Source organism: Vombatus ursinus, unplaced genomic scaffold, assembly GCF_900497805.2.
Source record: "Vombatus ursinus unplaced genomic scaffold, bare-nosed wombat genome assembly UNPS02009132.1, whole genome shotgun sequence".
Lineage (NCBI taxonomy): Eukaryota > Metazoa > Chordata > Mammalia > Diprotodontia > Vombatidae > Vombatus > Vombatus ursinus.
Genome location: NW_020948910.1, coordinates 3,249,960 through 3,264,218, shown reverse-complemented (window position 1 = coordinate 3,264,218; position 14,259 = coordinate 3,249,960). Strand labels below are relative to the sequence as shown.

Below are 14,259 nucleotides of genomic sequence, written 5' to 3'. Positions count from 1 at the left end.
GGAAATCCTGAGTTCAAAATTCTGCCTATTATACCTATTATATGAAATCCTGGGCAAAGCATTTAATCTCTCAATAACACACATTAACTGACTAATTTTGTGGAAATATCAATATGCTTTTCTGTAGAGATTTTCCAGAAGGGGAATTTCTTACACAGTTTCCATAGGTTATGATCCACAAATGAGTTAATTGTGATATTTGAAATATGAAGTTCAAAACTTTAAGGTATGGAAAGCTGATGAAAATTTTAGGTAAATATCAGAAAAATTAGAGCTTATTACTTCTATGTCCAGAAGATGTATATTATGGTCCAAAGAAGCAAAAGACCTTAATTCAAGTCCTACCTTAGATATATTCTAGCATTATGACCCTGGGCAAGTTCTTAACCTCTTTGACCAAGCAGTAGTTTTCTTTTCTTTTTTTTTTTTGTTCATGTTTCATTCAATATCATATACAAACTGTTTCCAGACCCGAGAGGGTTTAATCCTCCTCCTCTTCCTCCTGGTTGATCTGGAAGTACCGTAATTCATAACTCTCCTTGCTTTTGGCCACCACCCGGAGCCAATCCCGAAGATTGTTCTTCTTTAAGTATTTCTTTTTCAGGTACTTCAAATACCTTTTAGAAAATGACACATCTGACATCATGGTTATCTTAATCTTGCTTCTCTCAGTGGTTATGACTCTGCCACCAAGGTTGCACTTTCCCTTCACTTTGATTCGTTCTTGTAAAAGCTGCTCGAAATTAGCTCCACCCATAATCCCATCTTTCACAGGATGGCTACAATCCAGTGTAAATTTAAGGACTTGCTTCCTTTTTTTTTGCCACCCTTCATCTCAGATTTCTTCATGGGTGCCATGGTGATCACGGAGCCAGAAAGGGCTAGTTTCCTTATTTTAAAATGAGGCTAATAATACTTATATTCTCTATTTTAAAAGGTTGTTGGGACAAAGGTTTTTTTAGATGTTAAAGCATTAAGTACATGCACATAGTTATGATTTTTATGAATAATAACACTTTTATGATCTCCTCCATTGTTTGTTGGTCATCAACTTCTCTCCAGAGATCTAATTGGTTTTTTCATGTTTCCCTAAATTAATGATGTGATCATTTATATCTTGCTAATATTAGCTAATGTGTCCCTTTGGAACTTACTGTGATATTGGTCTAAAGCTAGATCTCAAAACAATTTGGTACATGGTACTTCTTTTTGCTAATAATTATAATTAATGCTACATTAGGCAATAGACAACTGACCCATGAAAATACTCTTCAAAATTCTGAGTTAATTTCATACCCAACAAGGAAAAAGGTACTTGTTTCCCCTACTCACAATACCGTTGTGACCAACTGCATTTGGTAGAAAAGTGAAGTTCTTAATGAGGACCTGTTCCCAATAGAAATGTTTTGAAGAGACTTCTACGACAAAGCTAGGAAGAAGTTTGCTGCAGTAAGCATTGCCAGAGGAAGAAACTCAAAGTACAGAATATCTCCTATATACTGTCCAACTCCTATATTATTTGTTCATGTTATATTTCTGGGTATACACTGGTGTTCAAGTAATAGAGCAGTGATTAAACACAGAGCTCTTTTTCAGTTACTTTTAATTTTTGATGACATGCAATTTTAAAGTTTTTGCACAAATCTTAAAGGGAAACAACAATAAAAATCTCTGCATTAGGTCTCATTTCTGTGGTCTAATTTCCAAGATATATAAGGAATTCATCCAAATTTAAGAATAAAGAACCGTTCCCAACTGATAAATGGTCTAAGGATAAGAAGAGACAATACTGAGGGAGGAAACCCAGGCAATCTATAGTCATATGAAAACATGTTCCAAATCATCACTAAATGGAGAAAATGCAAGTTAAAGCAAATCTTTCCATCTCATATCCACCAAATTGGCAAAGATGACAAAAATGATAAATGTTGGAGGGGCTATGGGAAAACAGATCTCTTGATGCACTGAATGGGTATAACCATTCTGGAATGTAATTTGCAATTTTGACCTAGATACAACACTTTTAGGCTTATGCTCAAAAGAAATTTAAGAAATAGGAAAAGGTCCCATAGGTGCAAAAATATTTATTGGAGCCCTTTCTTTAGTAGCACAAAAACTGGAAGGCAAAGGAATGTCCATCAGTTGAGGAATGGTTGAATAAGTTGCAGTATATGAATGTGGTAGAATCCTATTGTGCTGTAGAAAATGACTAGTAGAGTAGTTTCATAAAAAACCAGGAAAGATTTATATGAACTGATGAAAAGTGAAGTAAGCAAAATGAACAGAACAATTTATGCTATAACATCAATATTATCTAAAAAATTGAGGACTTTTATAATGAAAGCAGCTGAGCCAGGAGAAAAAAATCATATAATACAACACTCTAAAGACAATACATTTAAAAATTTTTTTTAGGCAATTGGGGTTAAGTGACTTGCCCAGGGTCACATGGCTAGTAAGTATCAAGTGTTTGGTCTGAGACCAGATTTGACCTCAGGTCCTCCTGACTTCAGGACTGGTGCTCTATCCATTGTGCCACCTAGCTGCCCCAAGACAATAAATTTTTGAAATTAGTAAGTAATCTGATCAAGACTGTCAATACCATCCATGATTCTAGAGGACTGATGATGACTCATATCATTGATCTCTTGACCAAAAGATGATAGATGATTAGGGAGCAGAATGAAACATAGGTAGATATATGAATGTATGGGTGTGGGTATCTTTGTGTTTGTATATGGTCAGTAATGGAATTTGTTTTGCTTTATTTGTTACCAGGAATTTGGTTTTGGGGGGGGGCATTCATTGGGATGGGGGAGAAAAGAGATTTCTGTTAATTAAAAAAGTTTCAAAATGGGGAGCACTTTAACAGATATGAAATGTTTCATGTACATTAAACTGAGATTACTCTATTGTTAAGTTTCATTGTTTTATGTTGGTTGAAAAGAACTCTCAGAGAGTGGAAATAATCTCTAAATGTTTGTAATATAAAAGCAATACAATTAAGCTTTTAAGACAACCCTGTAGATAATTTCGGCTTATGTACTGATATCTGTTGCAGGGGATTAATAGGCAGAGAAATTTCTGTGAACAACTCAGTTAAGCTCCTTAACAGTAATCAATATATACTTAAATAATTTGATTGCAGAGGTGGACATAGGCACATAGAGCAGATAGGTGTCTTATTGGATAGAACACTAGGTCTGGAGTCAGGAAGACCTGAGTTCAAATATGGCTTCAGACACTTACTAATTATGACCCTGGGCATGTCACTTAAACCTGTTTGTCTTAGTTTCCTCATCTGTAGAATAAACTGGAGAAGGAAATGGCAAACAACTCTAGTATCTTTGCCAAGAAAACCCTAAATGGGGTCATGAATAGTCAGACACAACTGAAACGACCAAATAACAACAAAAAGATTGTGAAAAATACATTGGAAAACATGGTTCAAAAGAAAGTTAATGGTTTGCAAATTATATAAAAGAAACCTTATGCATATATGTCATAAAAAGTTTCAGAAAAAAATAGGAAGTACTAGAAATCATGAACACCAACTAATATAGAAAATAAGATCAATGTATATGAAATGCTTGACTACTGATGTATCATTTTGAATTAGCTATCTATGTAATGGTTAGACCATCAACTTAGATAAAAAATTCACAGCAGTAACAAATTAGAAGAAAAATAAAAATGAAAAGACTATAAGGTTTGCAGTTGAGTAATCTCCAACCTGACCTATTTAAATTAGCTATTGATGCTGAAAAATGGGACATCATTAAAATAACAGATACCTGTATAACACATATCTCTATAAACCATCACCATTTCCTAATCAAGTTTAATTGATATAAACAAATCTCTGCAATGAGACCAAAATTGCCTAAGTTCCCTCAGGTAGCAAGCATTTGATCTTCTTCCCAAACAGAGAAGTATGGCCCCCAAGATCCAGGAAGAAGCAGGGGAAAAGCAAGCAAATTCATAGAAACCTTGGTGAGAGACAAGTTAGTTCAAATTATTCTGAGGGTATTTCAGAACCAAAACAACAATTTAGTTGAAAATGGAAAAGAAGTATCAAAATTCCTATGATGAATTATTTTCTGTATCAATGACAACCTCCGCTTTTGGGCTTTACCATCAAAGCCCCCAAGGTGAAGTTAGAGGAAGTCAAAAGAGCATAAAAGAAACTTTCATTTTAATGGCCTGCTGAGGCTAGCAGTGTTCCTCCTTCATTCTTCTCTGGTCTCCCCGGACTTCTGTTCTCTCTGTGCTAGTTCATGGGAGCATCTTTTGTTGTTGTTGTTGTTGTTGTTGTTGTTGTTGTTGTTATTGTTATTGGAGTTTTGGCTTCTATTTTCATTTCCAGTGCTTAGCACATTGCCTGGCACAAAGTAAGCATTTAATACATGCTTATTGATTCGTTAACAGAAGAAAATAAAACATGGGAAGAGTAGTTGCATTAGACCATGCATATACATACAAAAACAAGGTCCATACAGTACAATTTTCTGAATGTCCAGGGATCAATTCTCAAATTCCTTGAAAGAACAGATGACACTAAATGATTAGGGGAAAAAAAGCAATCATAGGACTTAACTAGCAAAGAATTGATCAAGAACATATTTATCAAGAACATTAATCATTTTTCTAATTTTCCATTTTTCCAATAGTTTATAAGAATAGATCTATACATACCTTCATTGAGGAAAATATGAGAAGGAAACAGGAAGGCTTTTGCAAAAAATATTATATGACATTTAAATTGACTGAAAGGTATGGAGAATACAAAATCTTACTGTGCCTGCTATTTATTCATCTATTTATTTATTTATTTATTTATTCATTCATTCATTTATTTATTTTTTTTGGTGAGGCAATCAGGGTTAAGTGACTTGCCCAGGGTCACACGGCTAGTAAGTGTCATGTGTCTGAGACTGGATTGGAACTCATGTCCTCCTGACTCCAAGGCCAGAGCTCTATCCACTGCGCCACATAGCTGCCCCGATTGTTATTTATTTAAAAAAAAATTAGTTCAAGCAAAAAACTGCCTTAATGGGTCTCCTACAATTAAGTAACTCTTTGATATGTCATTCATACAGTATTCCTTGAAATAGCACAAATATTGTTTTTTTCCCAACATTATGGTTATTATAACAAGTGAGGCATAAGAAAGTGATTGCCAAAAGTATTTGCAACTGTCACCATGTCAATCTTCAAGACTTAGTCGAAGAGGAATTCCCTGAAAATGGTGGTGTTCTCCAAGCACTCTTATTTATGAATGATAGTTTGCATTAAGTCTTAGAATATTTGAAGAACTTCTTAAATGATGAGAGTATCTAACAGGAGTTTAGCCTAGCTATCCACATAGGAAAAAGCAAATGATGACTGCTATTGTGTAGACTTTCACCAGTTTGGGTAGACAGCATATAGAGCTGGTCATGAACCTTGGATGTATACTGTACATGTATAGTGAACTTCAGTGTGACTGAATAAGATAATGAGATCAAACTAGATTGCATATAATATATACATTGTCAGAATTCCTATAACTAAACTTCTCCATCAGTTAGAATGGAGCCAGCTTCCTCATTTGGCTAGAACATAGAACATCAGGGGCAGCTAGATGGTGCAGTGGATAGTTCACTGGCCCTGGATCCATGAGGACCTGAGGTCAAATATGACCTCAGGCGTATAACACTTACTAGCTGTGTGACCCTGGGCAAGTCACTTATCCCCATTGCCTAGCCAGAAGAAAAAAAGAGAAAATAGAACATCAAAGCCACCACCATGAAATTGGAAGAATTTGAAAGGGCCATGCTAGTTCCTTCCTTGTTTTCAAGGCTCAAGGCTTCCCTCCTTACTCTCAGGATTTCTCCCTGAAACAAAGGACTATCTTTTTATAATCAGTATTCTGGTAATTCTATATAGCTATTAGTCTGAATATTATTTGAGGAATTAACATTGCATGTTACTCAAAGGGCAATGTTAACCACAAATAGGCTACGGAATGTTCCTCTTTACCATAGGTGAAACGGTATAAAGGATTTCATCAATGAGATGTGGCTGAAAAAGCAGGTGATCTATTTATGTAGCAAGAAAACAATTAATAATGAGCAGCTCACATAGGTCATGTAATTTCAAGAAGTGTCTATGGTGTTCTTTTTATTCACTTACTTAGCTGGAGACAGTATGGCTTCTTGCATAGACTCATTGTTCATTTATTTCCTACCAAGTGGGAGAGTTGTTAGCTCCCCCATTAGATTGTGAGCTCCCTTGAGAGCAGGGACTGTGTTTTGTCTTTCTTTGTATCCCCAGCACTTAGCACAGTGGACACATAGTGGCACGTAGTGGACACTTAATAAATCCTTACTGACTGACCTACCCAGTTCTGCTTCTCTATTAGAGAACCTCACTTTTCTTAAGGAGGCCTAGAGTTGCCTTCAAACAGTCTTTTGTGAGTTTCTTGTAGCTCCTCTACTACCATCACCCTACATATTACAAATTAATATGAACATTAGATATGTTTTGGAACAGTACATTGAATGGGCCCTGATATAGGTTCCTAAACATTTTGTTTTTTATTGCTTTAAAATTATTAGATTCTATGTATATATTTAATTCCCTCTTAATCCTGTAAAAATGTTTATAGATGGCCTTTATGAAAATTTTGAAAGAAGTTCCTCCCCTTCCCCCCATTTTTGGAAATAGAATAAAATTTAAGCAGGAAACAGGTAAAAGGATGAATTTCATAGCTGTGCATATGCATATCAGGCATTATGATTTATCAATATCAGTGATGTGTTTGACAAAAGGAACATTGTACAACAAATGTTTAGTTCTGGATTGATGAGTTTGAAATAAAAGTGCAGAAAGATAGCCAACTTCTCACTGTCACATGTATATTCAAAAATGAGACAAAAGGAGCATGTTCAATGATGAGACATTTAGAAATGAAGATAGTAAGAGCATGATTTGAGAAGCAGTCATTCACCATATCCTTAGTTGACTTTAATGTTAATAACACTGACATGGAAGATAGAAAAAAATAAAAATACAGAATTATCTAAAATTGAAGCTTCTTCTTGTGAAATAGTCAAAGCATTGCTCCCAAACCCTCTTTAATCTTGAAAGATGAAAGGACAAGATTTAAACTAGAACATTGTAGGCTACTATGGAAGCAAGGATTTGACATATGGTAGTAATCCATTAGACATAAAGTTGTAATCAAGTAGAGAATAACCAGAATAGATCCTGTGAGCCAAAGTTCCTGCCAAGCCAATGTGCTTCCCCTTATAGACAGGAAAGAAGCAAAGCATGGTATTTAAGAATTATCATAATTTTAAGGTCTTTTTTTTTTAAGGATACGCCCTGTAAAATTATGTCTTGTTATTGCTTATTGAATTTTTAAAATCATTTTGTTCTTTATACTTCAATTTAAAAAGACTATGTAAAAATTTCTCTGTAAAGACTTAATTGCACAGTCCTATAGATAATGCTCTAAAAAGTATCTAACATTTAGCCAGTCCTCTAGAGGACAATGAAGTATAGTCTTTAAAAGTCAATATATAAGAGGGTTTGAATTTAAAGATTTAAATGGTAGTTGCTGCAGAAATAGTGGCTATTAAAAAATATAACATATTGTGAAATACAGTGAAGCAGGGTATATAATTAAGTGTTTTGTACATGGTGACATTCAAATATATTTTTATTTTGCCTAAAGAACTCTCATTTTCAGCTGACTTTTAAACACTTAAGATGCAGGAAAGAGATTAACACAACTTGATTTTACTTATTCTATAAAACTAGTATAATAGCAAAAACAGAATATGCAGCAAGATTAATAGAAAAGTATTTGGTTCTCCTCTGTGACAAGTGAAATTAATGTATACAATGGAAAAGCAATTACACATTTGGCTTGGGATTAATCTATATGAACACAGAAAAACTGAAATTCAAACAGAACCAGAACCTTGTAAAACCTTCCTTTTTCAAAGTCTAATCCAATGCAAGTAGCTGTCAAACCAACAGAAAAGGCTAAGAGGTAGAACACCATGAAATGAATTACTTTCATTACAATCTTCTCATAATGATTATGGTCGTAAAATTCATATTTCTATAATATCATCTATTCAAGATTATTTCTGCACCCTACCCATTGGTTTTATCCTTATGTCACAGTGAGAGAAACAGATATTTAGAGCATTTAAGTAGTTTACTGAGTATCAGTGAGTAATAAGTAGAGCCGTCAAGTTAGAAAGCTAAAATTAAGCACCATGTGTGTATCTGATGAGTTATCTTTTCTCACTGTATCAACAGGCGTCTTACCTCATGTTTTCAGACATAGCATATTGAAGCTATTCAATATTTTTATTGATGTCCCCTCAGTGTATCTGTCTCCTAAATCCTGATGACTACCATTTCCATTCTCCCTCATCCACCAACCACTAGTACTTCCATGGCACTATTACCTCAAACTGTTTTATCTCCATGATTATACTCTAATATTCCCCTGTGATACACATCTATGACTTTCTACAGTCTATGTCACCCTACCTAAATCTGTTCTGTATACTCTCTTTGATTGCTAAATTCTCCATCCTCATCTGTTTCTCTGGTGTAGTGCAGCAGTGGGGAACTTGCAGCCTCGAGGCCGCACGTGGCCTTTTAGGTCCTTGGATGAGGACTTTTGGCTGAGTCCAAGTCTTACAGCTAAAATCCCCTTTTATTAAGGGGATTTGTTCTGTGAAGTTTAGATTCAGTGAAAGGGCTGCACCTGAGGACCTAGAAAGTCATACATGGCCTCGGGGCCACAGGTTACCCTGGAGTGATGGTCAAATTTTTTAGTCGCAGGCTCTTTTTACACTCTTAAATGATTGAGTACACCAAAGAATTTGTGTTTGTGATTGTTATATCCAGTGGTGTGCTGGCAAATGCTTAACAACCAGTTCTCTGAAAAAAATAATGTACATACTATATGTTTAAGTTTGATCTGCGTTAACATTTTCTCCCTCACTATCTTAAGTCTAGACAATCAACAAAAAATACATCAAACCCTGATTTGTAGAATTTCCCGGTTTCCAAAGTATAAATGCTCATGCTGAAGATTTAATAAGCAGACTCCAGTCAATCCTGGTTTTGTCTATCAATGTGTACCATATTAGACACTAAAATGGATGACTTTTTAAAGTATTCATTTATTAATATTTTAAGCATTAATTTTAAAAAATAATTTATAAAGTATTTATTAATAATTTATTGACAAATCCATTAAATGTTAACACAAATAACATCATGAAAAAAACCTATATTTCCCCACCAGAAAAATTAGTGAGAAATGTGGTATTATTTATATATTTTTCCATGGATAGATTTTCAAGTCTGTGAACTTGGATTGAAAACAATTATACCTTTATTAACTTCTAATTGAAATCAAGCATTTCTTCCAATTGTGAATATGGGCAGCAAAACACAGTGGTACTTGACTCCACCAGATTACCAGCATGGTCCATGACACCCACCCCAACCCATCCAGTTTTAAAGTTGATCTATGGATTGAGTCAAGAATATCCTGTCCTTCACCCTTGGATCCCTTTCTCATTTGCCCTTCTATACTGTTCATGGTCTATCAGTAATTATCCTTGGGCCATTTCTACCATCCAACTTTTTGGCTCCCAATTATGAGCTATTTAATGCTTCTAGAGAAAGTCATAAACCTAAGCTAACTGGATCCTGTTCAATCTGTTATTTGACTACAAGTGCTATGTGGCCATCCTTTCATCTATCAGTGATGGGCTCTCTAACTACGTTTCCCACGACGATTGTCAGAGGTCTTTTCTTCTTTCCTCAAGTCTCCATTACTTTTTCTAACACACTCTCAGCAAATGACCTTGCCTCCTACTTCACTGAGAAGACTGAGAACTCTGATAGTTCTGTTATTTCTCCTATTCCACTTCAGAACTTCTTTATATGAAATAATAATTTTCTACGTTTAAAGTTTAAATAGAGCTAATAGCCCTGCATTTCACAAATGAGGCAGTGAAGTCCAGAGAAACTGTAACTTGTCCAGATTCACACACATACCAAGTAGATCTGGGAGTCAAACTCAGGACCTCTTGCTTCAAAATTCAAAAATTGCTTCTGAAAATTAAAAAAACAGTATTCTCACTGTTCACCTTCACTTACCTTTTCTTCCTTTGCTCCCAGTTTCGAAGGATGAAGTGGTTCTTATTTTCAAGGCTAAATGTTTTTATTTGTGTCCTTTTCCTTTAGTAGCTTTCCTGGTCAGTCATTACCCCCTTTTACTTTCATTGTCTTCCTAATGTGCTGGCTCCTTGACTATGCCCTATAGACATTCTCAGATTTACTCATCCTTAAAAAGCCTTGATCTGATCCTGCTTTTTCCTTAAGCTATTTTATATCTCCTTCATGCTTCTTCATGCTAAGCAACTAAAATCAGTTATCTTACTGTTTCCGTCACTATCTACTCACTCCTTAGCTCCTTGTAATCTTACATCTCACTGCTCCAAGTGCTTTCTCAAAGATCACCAGTGTTGTAAAAGGCTGTATTGATTCATTTGTTTTTACATTTCAGTTCCCACACTCATACCTCTCAGCCCTAGAATTAAACCCTTCCCTGTAACAAACTACAGTTATCCTTTCCACGTTGCAACTTTCCCCATCATGGTTTCAGTATATCAGTGGTTGATATAAGAAATTAAATGAGAATTTCAGGGGGAGTATTGTAGAAGCCACATACAACATGGTAAGGGTGGAAGATGACACAGAAAAAGTTTAGAAACTCAGAAATGTATAAAATATGTATATAGTATTGTATAATATCAACAGATTTTATCATTTAATGCTATAATAATTCACTCTTCTTCTTTGGTGTGAAGGGAGGGCCAAAACTTTTACACAGATTTTCCAGATTGTGGGTTGCTGCACTCCTAACCACTGTGACCTGGAAGGGATAACTGTTTTAATCAGTAACAACTAGACCACATCTGATAGCTAGACTGCATTTTACCCCTATAGTGCCTTACCTCTCTGCTTAGGTGGGGAGACATGTTTTGTTATGGTTTTCAGTTCCTCAGAAATCAGCTTCCTTTCCTTTGCATTTTGTAATCATTTTATATACATAACAATACTCATTCTTATGACCTTTTGTTAGTGCTTATCATCTCTAACCTTTCTGCCACGTATTTTATATTATTGAGGACCATTTTTCCTGGATTTCTAGATAAGTCTTAGTCTCCTCCTCAGATACTGATATCTATAGTACTTAGGTTACAGGAGTATTAAGAAGTTAAAGCGAGATTATATAGTCAAAGAAATCTGTAATCTTTCAAGCATTATAAATGTTGGTGTCATCATTATTAATTATGATACTGCTTTTTCCCTTGATTTCACCAATACTGCTTTCTCCTAGTTATCCTAGCTGCCTTATCACTCTTTTTCTGTGTCCTTTACTCCTTCATTATCCACCACCCACATCCTAATTATGTGTGACACTTTCCTTCCTTATTCCCTCAATCTCTTCCCCTTCCTACCTCCTCCCCAAATCCCTGAGCCTCTATCCTGGGCCTTTTTATTCTTTTCTCTATATCTTCTCTTGTTAATCTTAAGCATTCCAAGAGATTTGATTATCACCTCTTTACACATAGCTACCCAAATCTGTCCCAAACTCTTGTTCCCACATCATTGCATCTTTGTTCAGACTGTGCATTTCCAAATCTGAATTCGTCTTCTTCCCATTCCCTACTTCTTTCTTTCCAAACTTTCCTTCTTTTTGAGGACAACACGGTTACCCTCACAGCCACCCCAGGTTTAAAACCTCAGGCCCACCTTCGATTCTTCCCCCTCCTCAATTCCCCTTAATGTCCCTGCAATATTTCTTACAACTGCCCCCTACTTTCCACCCACAGTAGCCATTACACTATTCAGTCTCTTTTCACTCACCTGTAATACTTTCATAATTGGCTCCTCTGCCTGTAATTTCACTCCTTTCTAGTTCTTCCTTCACATAGCTATCAAAATAATCTTCCTGAGGAACAGGACTGTCCATTTCCTCCTGCTGTTTAAAAACCTTCCCATGGTCCCCTATTGCATCTAGAATAAAATGCAAACTTCTTACCTGGGCATTTAAGGTCTATAACATAGCTCCACTGAACCTGCCTAGCCTTACTGGACATTACTTTCTGCCTTGAATACTCTAGCAATTACTAGCTGTTCTGTGAACTTGAAATTCTCTCTCCTTCTTCCTCTGTACATTTTGTACAGGTTCTCTTCCCATACCTTGAACGTCTACCTTCCTCATCTCCATCTCTGCCAGGCAAAAATCTCCTTCTCTATTAAAAGACCAAATTCATGTGTCACCTCTCCCTGCAGCTGAAAATAATTCTTCCCTGATCAAATTTTTACTGAACACTTCCACTGCCCCACTTCCTATTTCTGTAGACATTATAATCTTTGAGGAGAATCCAAGCCCCTTGAGAGCAGGGACTGTTTCATTTTTGTCTTTATATCTCTACTGCACACATAACAGATGCTTAATCAGTGTTTGTTGTGTTGGATGAAATTAAATTAAATTTGTTTAAGATTCCTGGTCATTTCCATATGAGTTATAACTGTAGATTGTGTCCATTAAAGTACTTTTTTTTTCTTTACAGGAAATCACTGTCCTTTGTAGCAAATTCACCCTGATTTTCCAGAGCCACTAGGCTATCAAGAAAATTTAACTTGTTTGCAAAAGCAGTTGAAACATCTAAAAGTGGTGTGCCTTCTGTCTCTTCAGAGCTCATTTGGAGGCCAGTGCTGAAAAGTGGAATAGTTTCCTGACTTCTTTAGAAGAGCTGATCCAGTGGCTAAACATGAAAGATGATGAGCTTAAAAAACAAATGCACATTGGAGGAGATGAAACTGCCTTAAAGCTCCAGCAAAACCATTGTAAAGTAAGTCAGCTCTACTCTATTGGAAATCTTTCCTCTATAATGTAATGGTATTATAATTGTCTTTAGTACCTTAGAGTAGGAGAGAAAAGGCTAGAGTGAATCGTGGAAGTCAAAATAAATTTATAAGTACAGTTTCTATGAACACCCTCTACAAAATTAAAACATACTTATTAATTTATTTAGCTCTCAGCCACTGACTTGAATTTATTCAGATAGATGTTTGTTTTATTCATTATCCTGAAATATTTTCAGAATTTTAAAATTATCATTAATGTAAGGTTTCTAAATGATCAGTCTTGCTGGTATATTTATTTTATTTTTAAATTTTTAAAATTCATTTTGAACTTAAATACATAAAGACAAAAAAAAAAGAATATTTCCATGTACACAGCACAGCATAAAAAGAGGATTCGATATAAAACCACAAATTTCTGTTTCACACAGTTTACTTTTTTTTTTTAAACTGTAAGTACTATACATTCTTTTCAAAGCTACTGTGTTTTTTTGGGCTTCCTTCTGAGTTTTCTTTTGTTCTCTGTTGTGCACTTTTTTTCTCCCTCCTTCCCTACTCTGCCCTAGGGAAGACTACCATTAGACACAAGTGTATGTGTGTATGTATGTATGTACATGTATACACACATACATGTACAATCATACAATTATGTACACCTATTTATCAGTTCTTTCTTTGGAGGTGGATAGCATCTTCCCATATAAGTCCTTTATAATTGATTTGAATATTTCCAATACTCAAAAAGACTTAATAATTCAAAGATTATTCATAGAATAACATTGATGTTACTGTGTACAATGTTCTTTTGGTTCTCCTCATTTCAGTCTTCATTACTTCATGCCAGTCTTTTTATGTTTTTTCTAAAATCAACTAGCTCATCATTTCTTTATAGCACAGGTGGTATTCCATCACTATTGTATACTACTACTTGTTTAGCCATTGCCTTTAATTTCCTGTTCTTTGCCACCAGAAAGAGAGTTACTAATAAATGTTTTAGAACATATGAGTTCTTTTCCTTTTTCCCTAATCATCTTGAGAAATAGACCCATTGATGATATTTTTAACTAGCTTATCTTAATATTTTGAAATGACCATATAATGGGTTGGAAGATTTTAATAACAAAATTTTTGTGATATTTTAGTTCAAAGCCTGGTCTAAAATAAAAGTGAGGCAACTAGTCATTGTGGTGGAAGATAGGCCCACTTTAAATCTTGGAGTACACACCCACACCCACACCCACACCCACCCACACACCAAGAAACCTGCAGGCCTTTCCAACTGTACCCTTATTTAAA

The 14,259-nt window shown here is 35.2% G+C and overlaps 1 protein-coding gene and 1 pseudogene across 10 annotated transcripts in view; one reads left to right on the top strand and one right to left on the bottom strand.

Moving 5' to 3' along the window:
• The window catches only part of UTRN (utrophin), a 620,052-nt gene that overhangs the window by 417,723 nt on the left and 188,070 nt on the right, over positions 1-14,259 (top strand). For all 10 annotated transcript variants that reach the window (XM_027850670.1, XM_027850661.1, XM_027850663.1 and 7 more), the window contains one exon: positions 12,794-12,950. In XM_027850670.1, the coding sequence (XP_027706471.1) occupies positions 12,794-12,950 (157 nt within the window). The remainder of the gene's footprint in view (positions 1-12,793; positions 12,951-14,259) is intronic.
• Positions 480-858, bottom strand: LOC114034868 (annotated as a pseudogene).